At 40.9% G+C, this 19,840-nt stretch overlaps 1 protein-coding gene across 1 annotated transcript; it reads left to right on the forward strand.

The window, feature by feature from the left end:
• Positions 1 to 1,112: 1,112 nt before the first annotated feature.
• Positions 1,113 to 18,154, forward strand: LOC125461025 (lactosylceramide 4-alpha-galactosyltransferase-like). The gene is made up of 2 exons (XM_048549308.2): positions 1,113 to 1,251; positions 16,794 to 18,154. Exon 2 carries the CDS (start codon positions 16,842 to 16,844, stop codon positions 17,958 to 17,960), a length of 1,119 nt encoding a protein of 372 aa, XP_048405265.1. The 5' UTR covers positions 1,113 to 1,251; positions 16,794 to 16,841; the 3' UTR covers positions 17,961 to 18,154.
• Positions 18,155 to 19,840: the final 1,686 nt, after the last annotated feature.

The following is a 19,840-nucleotide window of genomic DNA, read 5'->3' on the forward strand; positions in this document are numbered from 1 at the left end:
TTTTGACTGTGGCACTCAAATACAAATCCGAATCAATTTTCTTCAAGTGGTATATCTGAGATATTTTCTAATGTTATTACACACCTCTGGAGTGGTGTAGCCTGAACCTGGAACACCTGATTCAGAGGTTGGAGCACTGCTACTGCCCCACAAATGCTCCAAAATTGTCATTTTAAATTGGGAGATTGCACAGCAGGCTCTGCTGCGATCACCAGCCACAGAATACCAAATTTCCTTCTAATCAATCAGCTCAAGTGTAATCCCCTAGCTGGTAACCCAGACCCAATGGCCCAGAGTTTGGGGCACTACCACTGTGTCACAAGATCCTTTAGTTGAAGCTTTAGCCTTGAAAACCCTTTGCAGTTTCTTTAATTGGAAATTAGAGCTTTAACCTGTTGCTAGTTTGTGTTGCAATTAATTTACATACCAAGATGATGTTGGCCACTTCAAGTCCTCCTGGGAGAGGTAACTGGGGGGGGAAACAACGCTTTAAACTCCAGAATCTTCTATTTGTGACGGAAGGTGCTGAATCTGAGTAGGTAAGTGCCTTTCCCTGGGGATACTGCCTGGCTAACCGTGTCTTTTCATCTTCGCCTGGTTTCATTTCACATTTCCACTGGGATCTTTATTTGATGTTTGTTTGTTGACGCGGCTCGTATCACCCCCATTGATTAATTAAAAGAGAATCTGTTTAATCCCCAAACCCACATCAAAGCAGCAAGGATATAAAACGGAATACTGGAATATCTCTGTTTATCCGATTCCATGGTGAGGCGAAAAGAATGGATAGGGTTTGATCACATTTGTTCCCAGTTAGATTGACATTGAACAGCTCCCTCTGAACACAGTGAGAAGCTTTGACAAGGTGGAATAACTCACTGGTTTCCCTGGAGAGTTTTATACTGAGCACTTGTTCTCACGCCTGAAAATGTATTAACATAAACAAAGAACGCTGAAAATACCCAGCGGTCAAGGCAGCATGCTGGAGAGATACAGAGTTAATGATTCTTAGTAGGTGGCTTTTTACCAGAAGTGATTCCCCCTCACTTCATTGGCGCTGGTCATTCCCCCCCGCCCCATCTCTCAGGTGTGTTTGGAGGAGTGACTTCACTCATTTGACTATGAAGTGCAATTGAGACTTTTAGCCAATGTTGTTTGCCTAGCTGCAGGCTTTCTGATCAGAGAAAACTGCAATCCGTGCCGCTGTCCTGGTTTTAACACTTCAATCGCGGGAGAGACCAGCCCCAGCAGGTAAACGTGGGTACTAAACTGAAGATGAGCTTGATGTGTTTATGTGTGAAGTGGGAATGCCGTACCTGAGCTCACTGCAGTCCGATGCTGAGGAGCTGCCAGTTCAGCTGAAACACCAGCAGATAAAATCAAAGGGGTTTGTTGCTATTGTAAAGAACAACCGTCATGTTTAATGCGGGATTTTTCACAGGCGCAGTTTGAAATCTTGGATGTTAAATGATTGAGGTTAAACAAAGCTGTTCATCCGAATGCACCCCGGACAACCAAAACAAAAATACCTGGGACAGTAAATTCAGTACTTTTTAAAAAAAATCCCAAGTTTGATCTAAATTTAGATTCTGCAGTTAGTGTAGATCCAGTCCCACCCAAAGCACTTCTTCGTTGTTAATGTGACCCACCCCTTTAATGTGGACAAAGATCACGGTCCAATTTACAATCGCTTTACTTTTTTCCAGCTTCGCACCCCTGTGTTGCTTGCAACCGTTTTGTGATAGCACTTTAGCAATTCTTAAATCTTCCAACGTATTGAAATTGCATTGAACGTTAACGTCATTCAGAAATAAAAAGTCAGTTCCAGGGTAGAGGTCCCTTGCTACACCCATATGTAACTAAACACTCCAAACTTTTTAAAATTTCTCCTGTTTCTTTCACTTGAGAATGACCGATTATAAAACTCAGACGGTATTCGACAACGAACATGTGCTCCGCTCTTCACATCGAGGTTAATGCCGATAAAACTATTGAGATGGCAAATTCACTAAAAGAGTAGTTTGCTGTGAATGCTTCCAACTGTTTGGGCTAGATACCAAATTAATGTTTCAGTGTACATGTATAAGGATTTGATTTGATTTACCATTGTCACATGCATCTGAAGACAGTGAAAATTATTGTTTTGCGTGTTAACCAGACAAACCACATCTTGCATTAGGATAATAGAACCAAATGCGGTGTATAATAATATTACAGTGACAGAGAAGGCACAGAGGTATCAACTCTAATATGAGAGGCCCATTCATTACTTGGCTCATTTTCAGATTATTCCATATTGGCTTGACTGGGAGTATTGTGGTTGAAGGAAGACTACACGTACATCATAACTTTCCATCATACAGAATGAACTCAGTTTTCCAGAAAGTGGACTTTTGACTGAGTGCATCTTTTTTCCAGGAGTCTAGTTAGGAATACCTTGGGCAGAAGGACTCAATTTTTTTTGGGTGGACCTTTTTTGGATCGTTTCCATGGCGTATTGTATTCCCTGACTCATGATGCGGACATGTAATAACAATTCCCACATATTCACATTCATGTCTGGAGTGTTTGGGCTTGCACAGCACACAAGCAGAAGTTGGCAGAGTTTGTCAATATGATCTGTAATTATCACCATCACAATAAGATTTTAATGACAACACCCAAGGAATGCATTAGTTTCCTGGACATGACTATTAAAACTGACAAAAGATAAACATGAATCATAAGTTATTGGCAACAGTTCCTTTTTTATTTCAAAATTATTTGGATGCAGCAGTACACTTGGATGATAATGCCACAACTAATGTGTTTTCACTGTGAGTACCACAAGCTGTAATATCTTAACCAGATAGATGCTACCTTTGTTTTAATTGCACTTACAATCTCAATCTCTGACTTTAAATTTAACAATCATGTTCATTCCCATTTTATCGACTATTTTTCCCGTACAGTAACTCCTGAACTTGGGCCACCATTCATTTGCAAGGAATTCGTCACCTCCATGATTTCCTCGTTCCCAGTTGGCTGCATTTTCCTTTGTTGATTGTTTCAAATGTTTTGTTCTCCTCTCTGGTTTCCACTTCCTCCTGCCTTGCAAATCCCTTTTTCCCAGCCTTCAGATCCTCCCCCACCTCCACTATGCAGGCTTCCTCAGGCAGTCTCAATTTACTCCTGCCTTCTTTACGCAGCCTTCCTTCTTCTTCCTCTCGCTTCAGTGTCCCCATGTGCCTTGTTCCCATCATCCAGCCTCCATGCTCCACGGTCTCCGCACCCCCCCCCCCCGCCTTTCCCCTTTAGAGGAAATGGAACACCTGTAGAGTTTTCAGGTTATTCTCTGCCAAGTGGGTGATGCTGAAAATTAGCAACTTTTTAAAAAATTCATTCTTGCTGGCAAGGACAGTGTTTGTGGCCCATTCCTAATTACACTTGTGACAGCGGTGGCAAACTCCTGTCTTGAACCACTGCTGAACGCGGGCAGCGTGCTGTTTGGGAGAGAGCTCCAGGATTCTAACTGAGCAACAGTGAAGGAATAGTTTTATAGTTACAAGTCAGGATGGAGCATGACTTGGAGGGGAGCCATGGGTTTCATGCATCATTTGCCTTTGTCCTTCTGGACACTAGAGGTCATGGATTTGGAAGATGCTGTTGAAGAAGGCTTGATGAGTTGTTGGCAGCAATATGTACTCTATATAGAATGTGCTGAAATGTGTCAAGTGGCAGAAGGAGTGAATGTTTAAGGTGGTCTATGGGACAATTGAGCTGCTTTGTTCCAGATGGTGTTGAGCTCCTTGAGGATATAGGACCTTTATTCTTCCAATCAAGCGAAGTGAAGGAGCTTTATTCAAGTGGTGTGAATCCCATCACTTGTGCCTGGTAGATGGTGGACAGGCTTTTGGGGAAATGGGAGTTGGTAATTGCCACAGAATTCCTAGCCTCTGACCTGTTCTTGCAGTTATATTATTTATACGACTTCTCCTGTCCCTGGTCAGTGGTAATTCTAGGAAGGTGCTAATGCTGAGAGAGCTGGTGATTAGCCTCTCCTGTTGAAGAGGATCAATTTAATGCCACACATGTGACTGTCAATGTCTTGTCACTTAACCATCCAGTTATGCTGCATTGTAGCGCAAGATGCTTCAGTATCTGTGGAATTGTGAATGTTTCTGATCCATTGTGCAATCATCAATAATGATCCCTACTTCTGAATGTGTGAAAGAAGGAAGATCATTGAGCCTGGGTCTCTGCCCCAAAGAATTCCTGCGGCAGCATTCTAGAGCTGAGATGATAGAACTCCCAACAACCACAATCATTTTCCTTTATGCTAGCTATGACCCCAACCAGTTAAATTTCCATTGACTTCAATTTTCCTGGTGATCTTTGATGCCAGACTCTGTCAATTGGTGCCTTGATGTTGAGGGCAGTCATTATCACCGCATGGGCTATGTTTTGTCCATGTTTGGATCAACATTGAAATGAGGCTTAGATTTTAGTGGCCTGGTGAAGCTCAAATTGAGCACCAGGTCGCAGGTTATTGCTGAGTAAGTCCTGCCTATTGGAGGTAGTTCAGAATTTTTTCCATCCCTCCCTTTTAAAGCACTTCATTAAAATGCCCTGCCCATCTTCTCGATATGAAATTCCCTGACTTCTCTCAGGACAAGATGGAATCGGCACAAATATTTCTCGATGGTCACCAAGTTGTGTTTTCTTTGGCTTGTATGACCTTTTTTATTAAGTAAGGGGTAGTTTTGTCTTTTTAAGATTTTAATTTGTACACAAGTAATTCAAGACTATGATTTGTTGTCTTTGTCAGACAATTCAGAGCAGAACTTATACACTCGCTGTTTAAGGTTTTAGGGAGAATTGCCAAGCAAAGAGATCCAAGAGCGCAAGTTCATGGTTCCTTGAAAGTGGAGTCACAGGTAGGCAGGATAGCGATGCAGACATTGGGTACGCTTGCCTTTATTGGTCAGCGCGTTGAGTGTTGGTGTTGAAATGTCAAGTTGCAGTTGTACAGGATATTGGCTAGACCACTTTTGGAATACAGCGTTCAAATCTAGTGATAGAATCCCCACACTGTGGAAACAGGCCATTTGGCCCAACAAATCCACACCGACCCTCCGAAGAGCATTCCAACCAGACCCATCCCCCTACCCGATCCCTGTATTTTCCCGTGGCTAAATGTGCCTAATCAACACAATGGGAAAATTAATATGGCCAATCCAGTTAGCCTGCTCATTTTTGGACTGTGGGAGGAAACTAGAGCACCCAGCAGGAATCCAACAGACACGGGGAGAACATGCAAACTCCATACAGACACTTGCCTGAGGTTAGAATCAAACCTGGGTCCCTGCTGCAGGGATAAGGTAGTGCTAACCGTTGAGCCACTGTGTCGCTTAATTTCCCTGTTGTAGGAAAGATGTTGTTAAATGTGAAAGGATTCAGGAAAGATTTGCAAGAAAGTTGCCAGGGTTGGAGAGTTAAACTTATAGGGAGAGCCTCAATAGGCTGGGGCTATTTTCTGTGGAACGTCTGAAGCTGAGGGGTGACCTTTATAGTAATTTATAAAATCATGAGGGGCATTGACAGGGTGAATAGCCAAGATCCTTTTTCCCTGGGTAGGGAAGTCCAAAAGTAGAGGGCATAGGTTTAAGGTGAAGGGGAGAAAATTTTAAAAGGGACCTGAGGGGTAACATTTTCGTACCGAGGGTGGTGCATGTATGGAATGAACTGCCAGATGAAGTAGTGGAGGCTGGTACGTTTAAAAAGCATCTGGATGGGTATATGACTAGGAAGGGTTTAGAGGGGTATGGGCCAAATGCTGACAAATGGAACTAGATTAATTTAGGATATCTGGTCAGCACAAATGAGTTGGATTGAAGGGTCTGTTTCCATGCTGTACATCCTTAACTGTATGACAGTGTCTAGTGCCTTTAATCACTTTGTAGTATCATGTGAAATACTTGAAGACTGGTAGCTGGTACCTCCAATGATGGTAAGTTGGGTCCTCTGTTAGGCAATTCTGATTGAAAGTAATTGTAAATGCTTCACTTTTTCTTTTGCACTGGCATGCTGGACATAAAGTCACAGTCATAGTCATACAGCACGGAAACAGACAAACAGACCCTTTGGACCGAACAGTCTATGTTGAACATAATTCCAAACTAAATAGTCCCAACTGCCTGCTCCTGGCCCATATCGCTCAAAGGACTGAGCAATGAAGGCAAGAGTGGCAAACACCTTTCTAAACATTGTGTATATGTGGTGCAAACTTCAAGGAATTATGTATCTGAATCCCTAGATCCCTCTGTTCACCACCACTACCCAAAGGCCTATCATTAATTGTAAAAAGAAACCTGTCCCTGTTTGTTGTACCAAAACACAATACCTTACATTTATCCAGGTTGGATTCCATCTGCCATTTTTCAACCCACTGACCCATTTGATCAACATCCCATTGTGATCTTAGAAAACCTTCTTCATTGTCTAGTATGCCACCAATTTTGATGTCATCTGCAAACTTACTAATCATGCCTTCTATATTCTCATCCAAATCACTTATATAAATGACAAACAAAAGACAAATTTCTTGATCATTGAGATTGGGATGTTTGGGGAACCTCCTCCAGTTAATTATTTAAACGTCCAATTGTCATAACTGGATGTGGTAGCACTGTAAAGCATTATTCTGGTATAATGATTGGAGGATAACTTAGTTTTGTTTGTTGCATAACATTTCTGTCTGTCAGCACACATTGTCCTGTGTTGTAGCTTAGCTGGACTGATGCTTGGAGCTGTCTCTGGAATTCTGGAGCATCTATAATATACAGGACTTTCTTGGTGGTGGCAGGGAGGCAGTGAGGAAAGAACAAGATTCCCATTCTGTCAAACAGAATATTCCATTTACTCATCAATCTTGTTCAGATATCATGTATAATTTGTCATTTGTTTGAACATGAATAATTGCCCTGGGATGAAGTCTAGGTTTAAAATCACAAGGCTCCTTCCTCATTCATTGGCATAACATCGAGCCTGGGATTGGATTTGCACCTGGGTTTGGGACTAGACCTTGTTAACATCTCAATGCAGCCACTGGGACCCAGGTGCATGAGCAGAGTGCTGGGACGGACAGCAGTGCTGAAAATCAGCCTACGTGTGTATAAGGAAAGCTATTGTTCCATTTGCGCAGTTGAGGGGAAAAATCTAAGGCTCTTTTGCATGTTCGTACAAATTTCAAACCAAACCAAGTTCCTGAGATTTGGATGTTCCACTGCAAGTTCACAAGTGAGGAAACAATGCCCCTCATGATTTCCTGAAAGAGTTCAGAATGGGTACATTTTATTTCCAATGACTTGATTTGCACCCGGGAATGCATTCCATAAACATTGGGTGGGGCTTGTGACCAATTCAATATTGCACATGTGAATATCCAAAGACTTTATCGGCAGTTACACGTAAATAGAGTGTACGGTGAAGTTTGATCAATAATAGCAACAGAACAATAAAAATCAACACTACTGAAAACTTGCACTGCAATGGCATTAATGTTCAACTATCTATTCTTCCAAACTCACCTCCCTTATGTTCAGCAGCAGCATTGTGTACTGTCTACAAGATGCATTGCAGAAATTCAGGCAAAGTTCACGAATTTATTACAGTTTCAGGTTGCATATGTGAATTTGCTAAACTTCCAGGTGAGAAGGGATGAACTGACTCACCTTATTTATTCACCCAGGCCCTGATCACAATGCGATTAATTTAAAATGAGCCTCTTCCCTTGAGGATACCAAATTGAATTAACTCCCTTTAAAATGAGCCAACTTAACCTGGCTTCCTTGAGTTAATGAAAAGTGAATTTATTGATTAGAAAATGTGACTCAAAACTATTAAAACAACACAAACGTGCATTAGAAATAAGTGGTAAGTTCAAAAAAGTAAATTTGAAATTAGGTCTCTGCATTTAATCACTTCTGGGATATGGGCGTCACTGGATGGCCAGCATTTATTGCCTACCTCTAGTTGCTCTTGAGAAAGTGACGGTGAGCCGCATTCTTGAACTGCTGCAGTCCATGTGCTGTAGGTGCACCTGCAATGCCGTTAGGGAGGGAATTCCAGGATTTTGACCCAGTGACAGTCAGGGAACAGTGATTACGTTTCCATATCAGGATGGTGAGTGGCTTAGAGAGGCATAGTGCTCTCATAGATCTGCTGCACTTGCCCTCCTAGAAGGGAATCATCATGGGTTTGGAAGGAGTTGTCTAAGGACCTTTGGGTGAATTTCTGCTATGCATCTTGCAGACAGTACACAATGCTGCTACTGAACTTCAGAGAGGAGTGTGTGGATGTGGTGCCATGGAGAATGGACAGTTGATCATTAATGTTATTGCAGTGAAGGTTTTCAGTCGTGTCGATGTTGGTAGTTTAACAATCAATTTCAAGGTTCTTAAATTCTCGGGTAGATTGAGGTTCTGTTGTGATTCCTTTTGACTGTGACTGAACTCCACTTTAGGAGTGAGAGAGTTCATTTATGTCTTATTTCCTTTTGTCTGGGTCAATATCCAGTCCCTCTAACCTGAAATATAAGGATGACTAGGGAATGTTAGCTCTTTGACTGTGACCTTCACAGCACAGTAACATGCAATGTCGGGTAGGAGACACTCAAGAACTTCAATCCCAGTATTGCCATCTGAAAAAATTGAAACTGACTTCTTTAATCCCGTACTCTGTGACGTACAAACGGAAGAACACAGCGTATTAGCAGCTTGGGACAAGCTCTTTCTCTCCAATTAGCATTTACAGCTTTAAAGCCTTACTGGCTTTCTCACGCAAAGTTTGGAAGCAGCTGAACAGCAAAACAGTCTAAAGAAAGGCTCAGGGAAAGATCACCAAGGGAAAAACAGCTAGTAGTGGAGTCTTTTATTTTACTTTAAACAGGGTAAGTGAAACACAGAAGCAAGTAAGAACTAGAAGCAAGTCACACCTGACTGCTGAAGCCTGTTTGAAAGTGAGGATGTGTAGGAGCTGATTTGATTTCAGATGTTCAACTAGGAACTGGACTGCAATTGGAGCTCCAAGTAAATTGTTGATACAACATTCCTTTTGGGCAAGATGCAAAAGTGAAATTAGCGATGCAGAAATGGGCTGAGAAGGCTGAAAGTTTTAAGGTATTTTTTTTAAAAAAATGTGCTTGCAGCTCAATATGTTCCTGACATTCGGTGCCACAAGTAATAGCTACAGGTGGACAGTTCAAGGTGATAGGTGTAATTTAAACTGAGGTTTCAGCACCAGTATTATCATTAAACCAGACTTGCTGTGATTGGGTTTCCAGAAAGCCTTTGATAAGGTGCCACACCAAAGATTATTGTGGAGAATAAGAGCTCATGGTGTAGGGCTAACATAGAAGATTGGCGAGCTGGTTGGCTGTCAGAAAACAGCATGCATAAATGGGCCTTTGTCTGACTGACGTGTGGTGTTCCACTGGGATCTCATCTTTTTTGCGTCAATAACATTTTTTTTAAAAAAATTCATTTATGGGATGAGGGCATCTCTGGATAGACGAGCATTCATTGCCTATCCCTGATTGTCCAGAGGGCAGTTAAGTGTCAACTGCATTGCTCCAGTCTGGAGTTACATGTAGGCTAGACCAGGTAAGGATGGCAGATTCTTTCTCTAAAGGCCACTAGTGAACCAAATACATTTTTTGCAAAAATCAACCATGGAATCATAGTCATCGTTCAACTCTTAATTTCAGATTCTCATTGAATTCAATTTCCACCATCTGCCATGACAGCTAAAGCACGGGAACGTTACACTTTACAGGATCTCAGGATTCTGATGCTGCTTTCTCAAAAAAAGCTATACTGGCAGCATCCAAACGAATGCTGGAGTTGCATTGGAATTTACAGAAACAGCCCAAGCAACCCTAAGTGAATTCAAAAGGATTATGCAAACAAATTTTTAACAGGTGGATATGAACAGTCAAAGCTGTAACCATGCATGAATCTCTTCAAGAAATGATTCTGTTTGAGCAATTTCAGAACTGTCAACGTTTCACAGTAAGAGCCCATGTTGAGTTCCTAAGAGTTGCAATTCCTAGATACGCTGTTGATTTATGAGCTACTCCATAAACCTGAACCTTTTTTGTTACCTTCCAATTCAAAAGGGATAGACAATGGAAGGGCGAAAGGAACACATGTGGTCAGGGTAAAGAATAGATAGTTGGAATGCCTCAAGGTCTCCTTGGATCAGAAGGAAAATGTTGAGGGTGGAAGTGAAAGTTGAAGCCAAGGTGTTTCTGTTGCCACTAAGTGGTTTGTTCAGAATACTGGAATGAGGGAAACAAATGGGACTTCTTGGAGCTCGTAAGAATGCATCCAAAAAAGTCTCCAATCAGCTTGTAGCTTCAACCACAATGAAAAGACCAGAGGTAAATGCTGCTGTGAGTGTAAAAGAGGTGTACTGGGGACGTGAGAGAAATGAAGGGTTTCATCAAAAGGGAAGATCATCCCTTTTTTTTTCTTCAAATGAAGCCTCCATATCTATAACAACACAAAGGAATGCAGGAAAAGGATTTGTTTTTCCCTCCCAGATAGTTCAATGACAGTCAATGTGTTGTTAAATGGCTAAGGGGGAGAGTGTAGTTCCATTGTCCAGTGGTAATTGGGGAAGCTAAGAAATTAGCTGTGCAAGAATGGGTTCTAGTTATTTTTCCATCATGTGTGGTTACCAAAAAAAAGCTAAACAAGTCCAAGTAGTAGAGTTCATAGGAATACTACAAGCCAATGCTGGAGCAGCTTAAGCTCTTAAAATGAGGAAAATTTGAAAGAAGTGTTGGGCATGTTTCATTAACTGAAGCTCAGGAAGCAAATCCAGGGTTAAATAAGTTAGCACAGACAGCTCACACTGAAACTGAGGCTAATGGAATTACAATAACCTTTTGGATTAGAAGCAGAGTTGTGATGAGCGCATCCTCTCGGACCTACAGATGAAAAATGGACAGTTGTTTGTCAAATAGTGGTTCCACCCAGATATCATAAAGAGATAGAACATAGAACAGAACAGCACAGTACTGGCCCTTTGGCCCTCAATGTTGTGCCAACTTATTATCCAACTCGAAGATAAAACTAACCAGCATACCCTTCATTTTGCTATGATCCATGTGCCTATTCAAGAGTTGCTTAAATGTCCCTAATGTATCTGACTCCACTACCACCACTGGCAGTGCATTCCACACACCCACCAATCTCTGTGTCAAGAACCCACATCTGACATAAAATTATGCCACCTCGTAATAGTTATTTCCACTCTGGGAAAAAATCTCTGGTGATCCACTCTATGCCTGTCATCATCTTGCACTCCTCTATGAAGTCACCTCTCATCCTTCACTCCAATGGGAAAAGTCTTAGCTCCCTCGACCTTTTCTTATAAGACCTGCCCTCCAGTCCAGGCAGCGTCCTGGTAAATCTCCTCTGTACACTCTCTAAAGCTTCCACAATCTTCCTATAATGCAGCGACCAGAACTGAACATGATATTCCAAGTGTGGTCAAACCAGGGTTTTACAGCCCTGCAACATTCCATTGCGGCTCTTAAACTCAATCCCTTGCCAATGAAAGCCAACACACCGTACGCCGCCTTAACAACCCCATCGACTTGGGGAGCAACTTTGAGAGACCTATGGACGTGGACCCCAAGATGCCTCTGTTCCTCCACACTGCTAAGAATCCTGCCATTAGCCCTATATTTTGCTTTCAAATTCAACCTTCCAAAACGAATCACTTCACACTTTTCCGGGTTGAATTCCATCTTCTACTTCTTTGCCCAGCTCTGCATCCTGTCAGTGTGCCTTTGCAACCTGCAATAGCCCTCCACACTATCCACAACTCCACCAACCTTTGTGTCATTAATAAACTTACTAACCTACCCTTCCACTTCCTCATCCAAGTCACTTATAAAAACCACAAAGTGCAGAGGTCCCAGAACAGATTCCTGCAGAACACCATTGGTCACCAAGTTCCAGGCTGAATACCTTCCATCTACTACCATCCTCTGTCTTCTATTGGACAGCCAACTCTGTATCCAGACAGCCAAGTTTCTCTGAATCTTTTGCCTCCTTTCTTTCTGAATGAGCCTACCATGGGGAACCTTATCAAACACCTTGCTGGAATCCATAGACACCACATCCACTGCTCAACCTTCAGCAATGTGTTTTGTCACATCCTCAAAGAATTCAAAAAGACCGTGAGGCATGACCTGCCTCTCTCAAAGCCAAGCTGACTCTTTCTAATCAAACTATGCTTCTGCAAATAATCATAAATACTCACTCTCAGAATCCTCTTTGACATTTTGCCCACCACAGAAGTAAGACTGACTGGCCTATCATTCCCAGGGTTATTCCTATTCCCTTTCTTCAACACAAGTAACACGTGACATCCCTATGGCAGATGTGGAAGTATAGAAACAGCAAACGCCAAGACAACATAAAGACATGATATTGTTCCGTGAAAGATTTAGTACGAAAACCTCAACCTCAATATATAAACAAACCTTTGACACCCTTATCAGTTTTTGAACCATTTAGTGTTGAGTGTTAAGATTGTGTAGGAACGTACCTAAAAATAAAATCAGGCCATCAATACATCCTTACAATTGTGGAGATGAGAACCCGGTTTTCCAGAGGCTATTCTTTTAAGGATGATTACAGCTAGGGTACTGGTGGGAGAAGTTAGCTCTGCTTTATTTCTACTTGTGGAGTACCAACTGAGATGCAACCTGCTCAAGGCTCTAACTTCCAAAACTTTTATTTTCCCGGGAAATCAATAACAGTTAAAGCATAAAACAATTGAAGTTAGTTGCTTGCTTGTCACCTGTAAACACAAGGAACTTTAGAGAGAATATCACATTGTCAAAACAGTGATTAAAGCCTGTACCCACAGGATTGGAATGAAGGATTAGATCTCTTACCATAGTCGTGAGATTAAAGCTCTATTCAAACTGTTTAGGGAGAAATTATTGAACTGAAAATATACATCCTCAATGGTGGATTACATGTCCGCCTTTCTAGAAAGATTCTCTGGAGTCTGTAAGATAGCTCAAGGTCAATCAAAAGTTCCAAAAGTGAAAAATGAATTAATGGAAGCAGGAGTAACTTACCTGGACGTATCATACAAGGACAAGTGTTGCCAAAAATAGTGAAAGTAAAGACTCTAATAGAATACGCTGTTCTAGAACTAAATGAAAAAGCATGAGATGTTTAGAAATGCATGAGTTTCTCTGACAATCTGTGCACAATAACTGTAACATCTTTTTAAAAAGTTCTTAAAAAAATATGCAACAATGATACGATAAGTAGAAAGCCAGGCCACCTTTGAGAAATTGAAGGTAATTTCTAATAACCAGTGTTAGCTGCCCCTTGTGTTTCTAAGCCTTTCAATATGTAAACTGATGCCAATGATTTGGAAGTAGGTGCTGTGTTTTTGCTGGTTGATAAGTCAGGAGTGGCGAAAACAAATCCAATAAGTACTCTGCCATAAAAAAGAGACTTTGGAATTGTTGTTGGTTCTTTAATACTTTTGAAGACCTTCATTGAGAAGTTTAAAATTCTAAACGTGACTCTATTCAGATGGAGTCTTTTGTTCCAATTGTTTGGATCTGGCCATGAGACCCACCAGTCTTTATTTGACTGAGCACTCAAATGGGAACTCTTGATTAAGCCTTTATTCCCTGTCCGCTTGTAATTAGTAGGCTAATGACACCTAGTAAAATATGGGTCTTAATTCTACATTGAACAAACTCCACTGGTACGTAGACTGCTAAGTTTCAATGTGCGGAACCAGGCTGCTCTTGGCTTTACCAAAATTCACACTAGAATTCTCCCCGGTAATAGTAAAGAACTATGAGGGCTGGAGTTGTCAATTCAACTTGTCAATGATTCAAGTTTATAATTAAAATATAGACAGCCCTGAAAGATCCTGGCTAGTTCCAAACCATTTTGGGTATGAATGTTTTTATATGCTTCATAGAATTTATTAAGTTTACTGTGAATGATAATGAATAAGGCAGTGGATTTAATCAGTCAACAGCAAGGCATTAGGTGGTGACTTGAGGCTCACTGAGCACTTCTGAATTTGTGTGCCTGCCTGCAAAGCATTGCTGTTTATTAACCTTACCGGCACTCCGTCTGTGATGGATTGGTGGCATCTCTGAAAACTACAGAGGGTTCAAAGACTTTTACCCAAGATGTTGCCTGGTATGGAAGGTTTGAGTTATAAAGAAAAGCTGGTTAGGCTGGGACTTTTTTCATTGAAGTGTAGGAGGTAGAAAGGTGACCGTATAGAGGTTTATAAAATCGTGAGGGGTTATAGATAGGGTAGGTGTCTTTCCCCTAGGATTGTGGGATTTCAAGACTAGGGAACATATTTTTAAGGTGAGAAGAAAGGGATTTTAAAAAGACATGAGGCAGTTTTTTTTTTACGGAGAGTGGTTTGCACGTGGAGTGACCTTCCAGAGGAAGTGGTTAATGCTGGTACAGTTACAACATCTAAAAGACACTTAGAAAGTACATAAATAGGAAGGGTTTGGAGAGATATGGGCCAGGCAGGTTTAGAATTATATTCAGCATGGACTGGTTGGACTGAAGCCTCTATTTCCATGCCGTGTGTCTCTATGAACAACAGCTGAGCAGTCTCAGACTGGCAAGATGCTGTATGCCTAGAGATGGTAGGAACTGCAGATGTTGGAGAATCTGAGATAACGAGGTGTAGAGCCGGATGAACACAGCAGGCCAAGCAGCATCAGAGGAGCAGGAAAGCTGACTCCTCTGATGCTGCTTGGCGTGATATATGCTTAATTAGTTTAAGAACCACGATCATCATACTGCTATCCTTTTTCTGTTATCATCTAACTGGCTTTCTGAAATGTCAGTCACTTGTGGGAGCATCTTATTATTGAATTTCTCTGTTAGTAATGAGCTATAAAGTTAGTTTACTAAGATAATGAGGTACCTCCAGGTGAATCTTTGTCTCTGCTCATTTTTAATTGATGCACGGAAGTGTCTTGGGACCTAACATATGCCTTAAAGAACAATTGTTAATGGCTGTTTGTTCCTGTAGCCTTGTGTGAATCTGTTCAATGAGTAACCAACCTAAAAAAGTAAAAATCTTGATCAGTCAAGCCATGTTTCACTCTGGGTTGTCCAACATTACCATCAGCTCACATCATAGCAACTTGGCCAAATGTTTGTCTATTCTTTGAAAATGAGATTCCATCTATACAATCTTCCATACAGTGGTAGGCCTCTTTCCAGGATGTTTTGAACTCTCAGATTTGATAATTATGGTAGCTTAAATACATCAGAACTGACATTCTATGTGGCTGAATTCTGGGCATTTGATCAGTTAGGAGTGAATCCTTTAGGGTTAGATGGCTTAAACGTATTTAACTGCTCAGGAATGTGACTCTGTTTCAGCTTGCTGACTGCTTTCTCTCTCTAGCTCTTCTCTTGCCTGTCTCTGTCTAGAATATAGCTGTTTATATTTGAACTTCCTTCCTGTTGATTTTTTTTTAATTTGAGAAAATATACTTTATTCATAAGATGTACAAAAAATAAAACATATTTATACACCAACCCAGACATGCAAGCCGCTCTGGGTTACCCAGGTGGTACGTACACCAACTAAAGGATAAAAACAAAACAAAAGGAAAAAAAAACAAAGCAAAGAAAATAGCCCGGCAGTTGACTCCCCGCACAGACCCCGTTGGACCCCTGACCAGTTGGGGAAAACTTCCTTCCTGTTGATTTTTTTAATTTGAAAAAAATATACTTTATTCATAAGATGTACAAAACATATTTATACACCTACACAGCCATGCAAGCCGCTCCAGGTTACGCAGGGAGTACGTACACCAACAAAAGAAAGAACGAAAGAAAACAAATACCCCAGCAGTCATTTCCCTGCACAGTCCCTGTTGGCCCCCTGACCAGTTGGGGAAAACTTCCTTCCTGTGGATGCTGCTTCCAAGTCCATAGTCACTGCAATACACCAACCAAAAATGATGCTTGACTTCATGATTATACAATTAAACAGCCAATCAAATGGCGACTTGATAAACCATAACACAAACTTGATTTAGGCCACTAAAATATCTACCAATCAAAATCAAGAAAATTAACTACTCTTAGGCAGCCTATATAAAGCCAAGCACCAGCGGAATCACCCACCTATGCACTGATGATGTCTTCTCGACTGGAGACAAAATGTTTGCAATTCATTTGCCAAGCTCGGCGAACAAACCAACAGCCGACCAATTTACCCGAGCTACCAATATTTCACAACATCTCTAATGCTTGACTCCTTCGCAATTAAGCACTTTTAAAAGTTACTTTCAAAAGTTTTAAAACACACACTCTTCAAACATCTTTAAAGTAACCAACATTTATTGTTACTACTTCTGGGGCAAAAACCATCACAGAAGTACCTCATGATCTCAGTCCTAGCCTTAATCCTGACCCTATTTGTAGAAACCCAAGTGAATCCCTGTGAATGCCCACCAACTATATCAAAAGAAATGTAATAATTTTACAGTTAGCAATTTGTTCTTGCGATATACTTTCAAAATGTTTTGAATATATAAGGTGGATTATGTCATTTTTTATTTTGTTTTCTGGTTTCTCTCAATGGCATAATTGCCATTTATTGAATTTGCTTTTAGTAGTTGCTAATTTTGCTCAGATTTTGTTTATTTTTTAAAAAAGTGTTAGTAACTTGGAAAACCAAAGATAATATTTGTCTTTTGTCTGCAGAAGAATCTACGTTGAAAATTTGAACATTGCTTCGCAATAGTCACAAAAATGAGCCAATTTTCCAAAAATTCATCTGACGATAAGCAGAAACAGCAGCAGAATTTCATTAAGAGATATTTAGTATCAAAGAATAAAGTAAAAAATAATTTACAGTGTAAGTTATGGATATGTAGTCTGATTTTGCTCAAGTTGGTATCATTGACATTAATGCTGCACTACAGAGGTGATGCCCAAAGCCTACCTGTAAAGTACAGGTTAGACAATAACATCAAGTGTCCATCCATTGACTTCAATAATGGTACAGATGGTGACTACCATGCTCACGATAATACAACTATTTTCTTTGTGGAGGTCTCTGACCGAACTAATCCTACTTTTTTATCCTTGTGTTCTGTGGAATCTGCAGCAAGATCTCATCCCAGGGCCAAGATTGTCTTTTACATGAAGGGTCTTTCAGCTGCAAAAGCTAAAACCTTTGGGATTTCCTTACTGAACTGTTTTCCTAATGTTGAGATCAGGCCATTAGACCTGATAGATCTTTTCGCAGACACACCGTTGTCTTTGTGGTATTCCAGATTGCACCAGTGGTGGCAACCTTATCTAATACCAACCATCGCCGATGCCTGCAGGCTTGTCCTTTTGTGGAAATATGGTGGGATTTACTTAGACACGGACATTATTGTTCTCAAAAATCTGTTAAATCTCACCAACAGCCTTGGCAAAGAAGAACAGTATTTACTGAATACAGCCTTTTTGTCTTTTGATCGGGGCCATGACTTTATTGGAAACTGTTTGAAGGATTTTGCTGAGCACTTCAATGCATGGATCTGGGGCCACCAAGGTCCCCAGTTAGTAACCCGTGTTCTTAAAAAGTGGTGTCAAAAGAGGAGCGTAGCCAAGATTCAGCAGTGCAAAGGAGTGAGTGTGTTACCTCCTGAGGCTTTCTATCCAATTCCTTGGCAGGACTGGAAAAAATACTTCAAGGTAATGAGCAGGTCTGAAGCTCAGAGGTTACTGAAAAATTCTTATGCGGTACATATATGGAATAAAATGAGTCATGGAACTTCGTTTTCGAGGGGATCGAAAGTGATGATTGACCAACTGTGCTCAGTTTACTGTCCCATCTCGTATCAAGTAATGAGGTGGCAGCAAAACTTGGAACACTGAAAATATAGCAATGATTACAACATGACTTTGAAGGTGGATTTAAAAATTGAAATCAAACCATGTCAGCTGTAAGATTTGATTTTAAAGGTATGCATTTTTGAAGTTGTGCCCCAATTTAAAATGACCATGCGTGTTTCAGGATAATGAGCTGTTAAAAGTGGATGTATAATTGTAATAACAATAAATGCTGTCATTTTGAGGACCAAATATCAATATTGAGTCAATAGAAAAATCTTTTTTGTATAAGAAAAAAATTGCAATTTTGACTGACAAATGTTTCACGTTGTCATGTTTGCCAGGATTGAGTGAACCTCTTCAGAGGCCATCAGAAGCAGGAGTGGACCATTCAACTGCTCAAGCCTGCTTTACCATTCCACTCAGTTTGGGTTGATATTCCACCCCAATTGCAGCTTTCTGAGTGATCCCCATACTCTTTAGTATCCAAAAATCTTTTGATCTTGGCCTTCAATCTTCTCACTCGGCATTCTTAGTCCTCTGTATAGAATGCACGGGATCCAAAAATTTTTAAATGAGATTCCGTTTTTGAACGCAGTGCCTCTTGTTCTGGAAGTTTGACCCTTTGCTCCAGAGCCTCAGCCAGCAGTAACATTTTTCATTGAGATATCTTCTTTATTTCAAGGAACATAGGTCCAGTCTTTCTTCAGGACAATACCTCGGTTCCAACAATTGGTCTAATGTTCCTTCTTTTTATTTTAAATATTCAGTGACAGGGTTGAGGGTGTAGTTGAGTGAGACAACACTATTGTCCGTCACTAAGTTCAGTTGATTCGATGGAAGTGTTGTCTAGCTACAGTGCTTTTAGCAATGGAGGTACACTCATTCTGAGCTTACGATATACCTCCTTTTGCTAAGGAAGTCAAAATGGTACACCGTATTCCACGTCTTGTGAAATTGCAGTAAGCATTCTTCACTCAATTACTCCAGTTTCTTTGTGAAAAAAGAGGCCAATATAACATTTGTTTTCCTAATTATTTGTTGTACTTTTTATGTTCACTGATTCATGGATGAAAAACACCCACATCCACTTGAATATTAACATTTCACAGAGCTACAGAGCACAGAAAGAGGCCCTTTGTCTGTTGCATCTGCACTGGTTATCAATTACCTATCCACTCGAGTCCCATTTTCTAGCACTTGACTTGTAGCCTTGAATGCTATGGGGTTTAAAGTGTTCATCTAAATGCTTTTTTTAAAGGGTTCTTGAGGATTCCTGCCTCTGCCACCCATTCAGGCATAGAGTTTCAGATACCAACCATACTCCGGATGGGGGGAAAAAAAAATCAGTCCTCCTTTAATCCAATCTTGACCTCCTTTCTCCTTATCTGAAATCAATGCCCCTAGTTATTGACTCCTACACGAAGGGGCATATTTTCTTCCAACCTACCTGAAATATGCCCTTCATAATTTTGTATGCCTCAATCGAGTCCTTCCTCAGCCTTCCCTGTTCCAGGAAAACATCCTGAGCCTATCTAGTCTCTCTCCATTGCTGAAATTCTCCAGCCTGGGCAACATGCTGATTGAAAACTGAGAGAACTACGGATGGAATAAATCAGGAACAAAAACAAAGTTGCTGGAAAAGCTCAGCAGGTCTGGCAGCATCTGTGGAGGAGAAAACAGAATTAATGTTTTGGGTCCGGTGACCCTTCCTCAGAACTAATGGTGGCTGGGAAAACATCAGTTTGTATGCAGAAAATAGTGAGGTGGGTGGGTAAGAAGTAAGTGATATGATAGAGCCCAAAGAGAGAGAAAAACAGTGGGACAGACAAAGGAGTTGCTAACTATTAGGCTGGGAGGGTGAATAGTTGTTAATGGGGGCTGTTAATGATTAACAACAGTGGGTGTGTAGTGGCAGGCTATGT

The sequence above is a fragment of the Stegostoma tigrinum genome, chromosome 18 (assembly GCF_030684315.1).
Source record: "Stegostoma tigrinum isolate sSteTig4 chromosome 18, sSteTig4.hap1, whole genome shotgun sequence".
Taxonomy (NCBI): domain Eukaryota; kingdom Metazoa; phylum Chordata; class Chondrichthyes; order Orectolobiformes; family Stegostomatidae; genus Stegostoma; species Stegostoma tigrinum.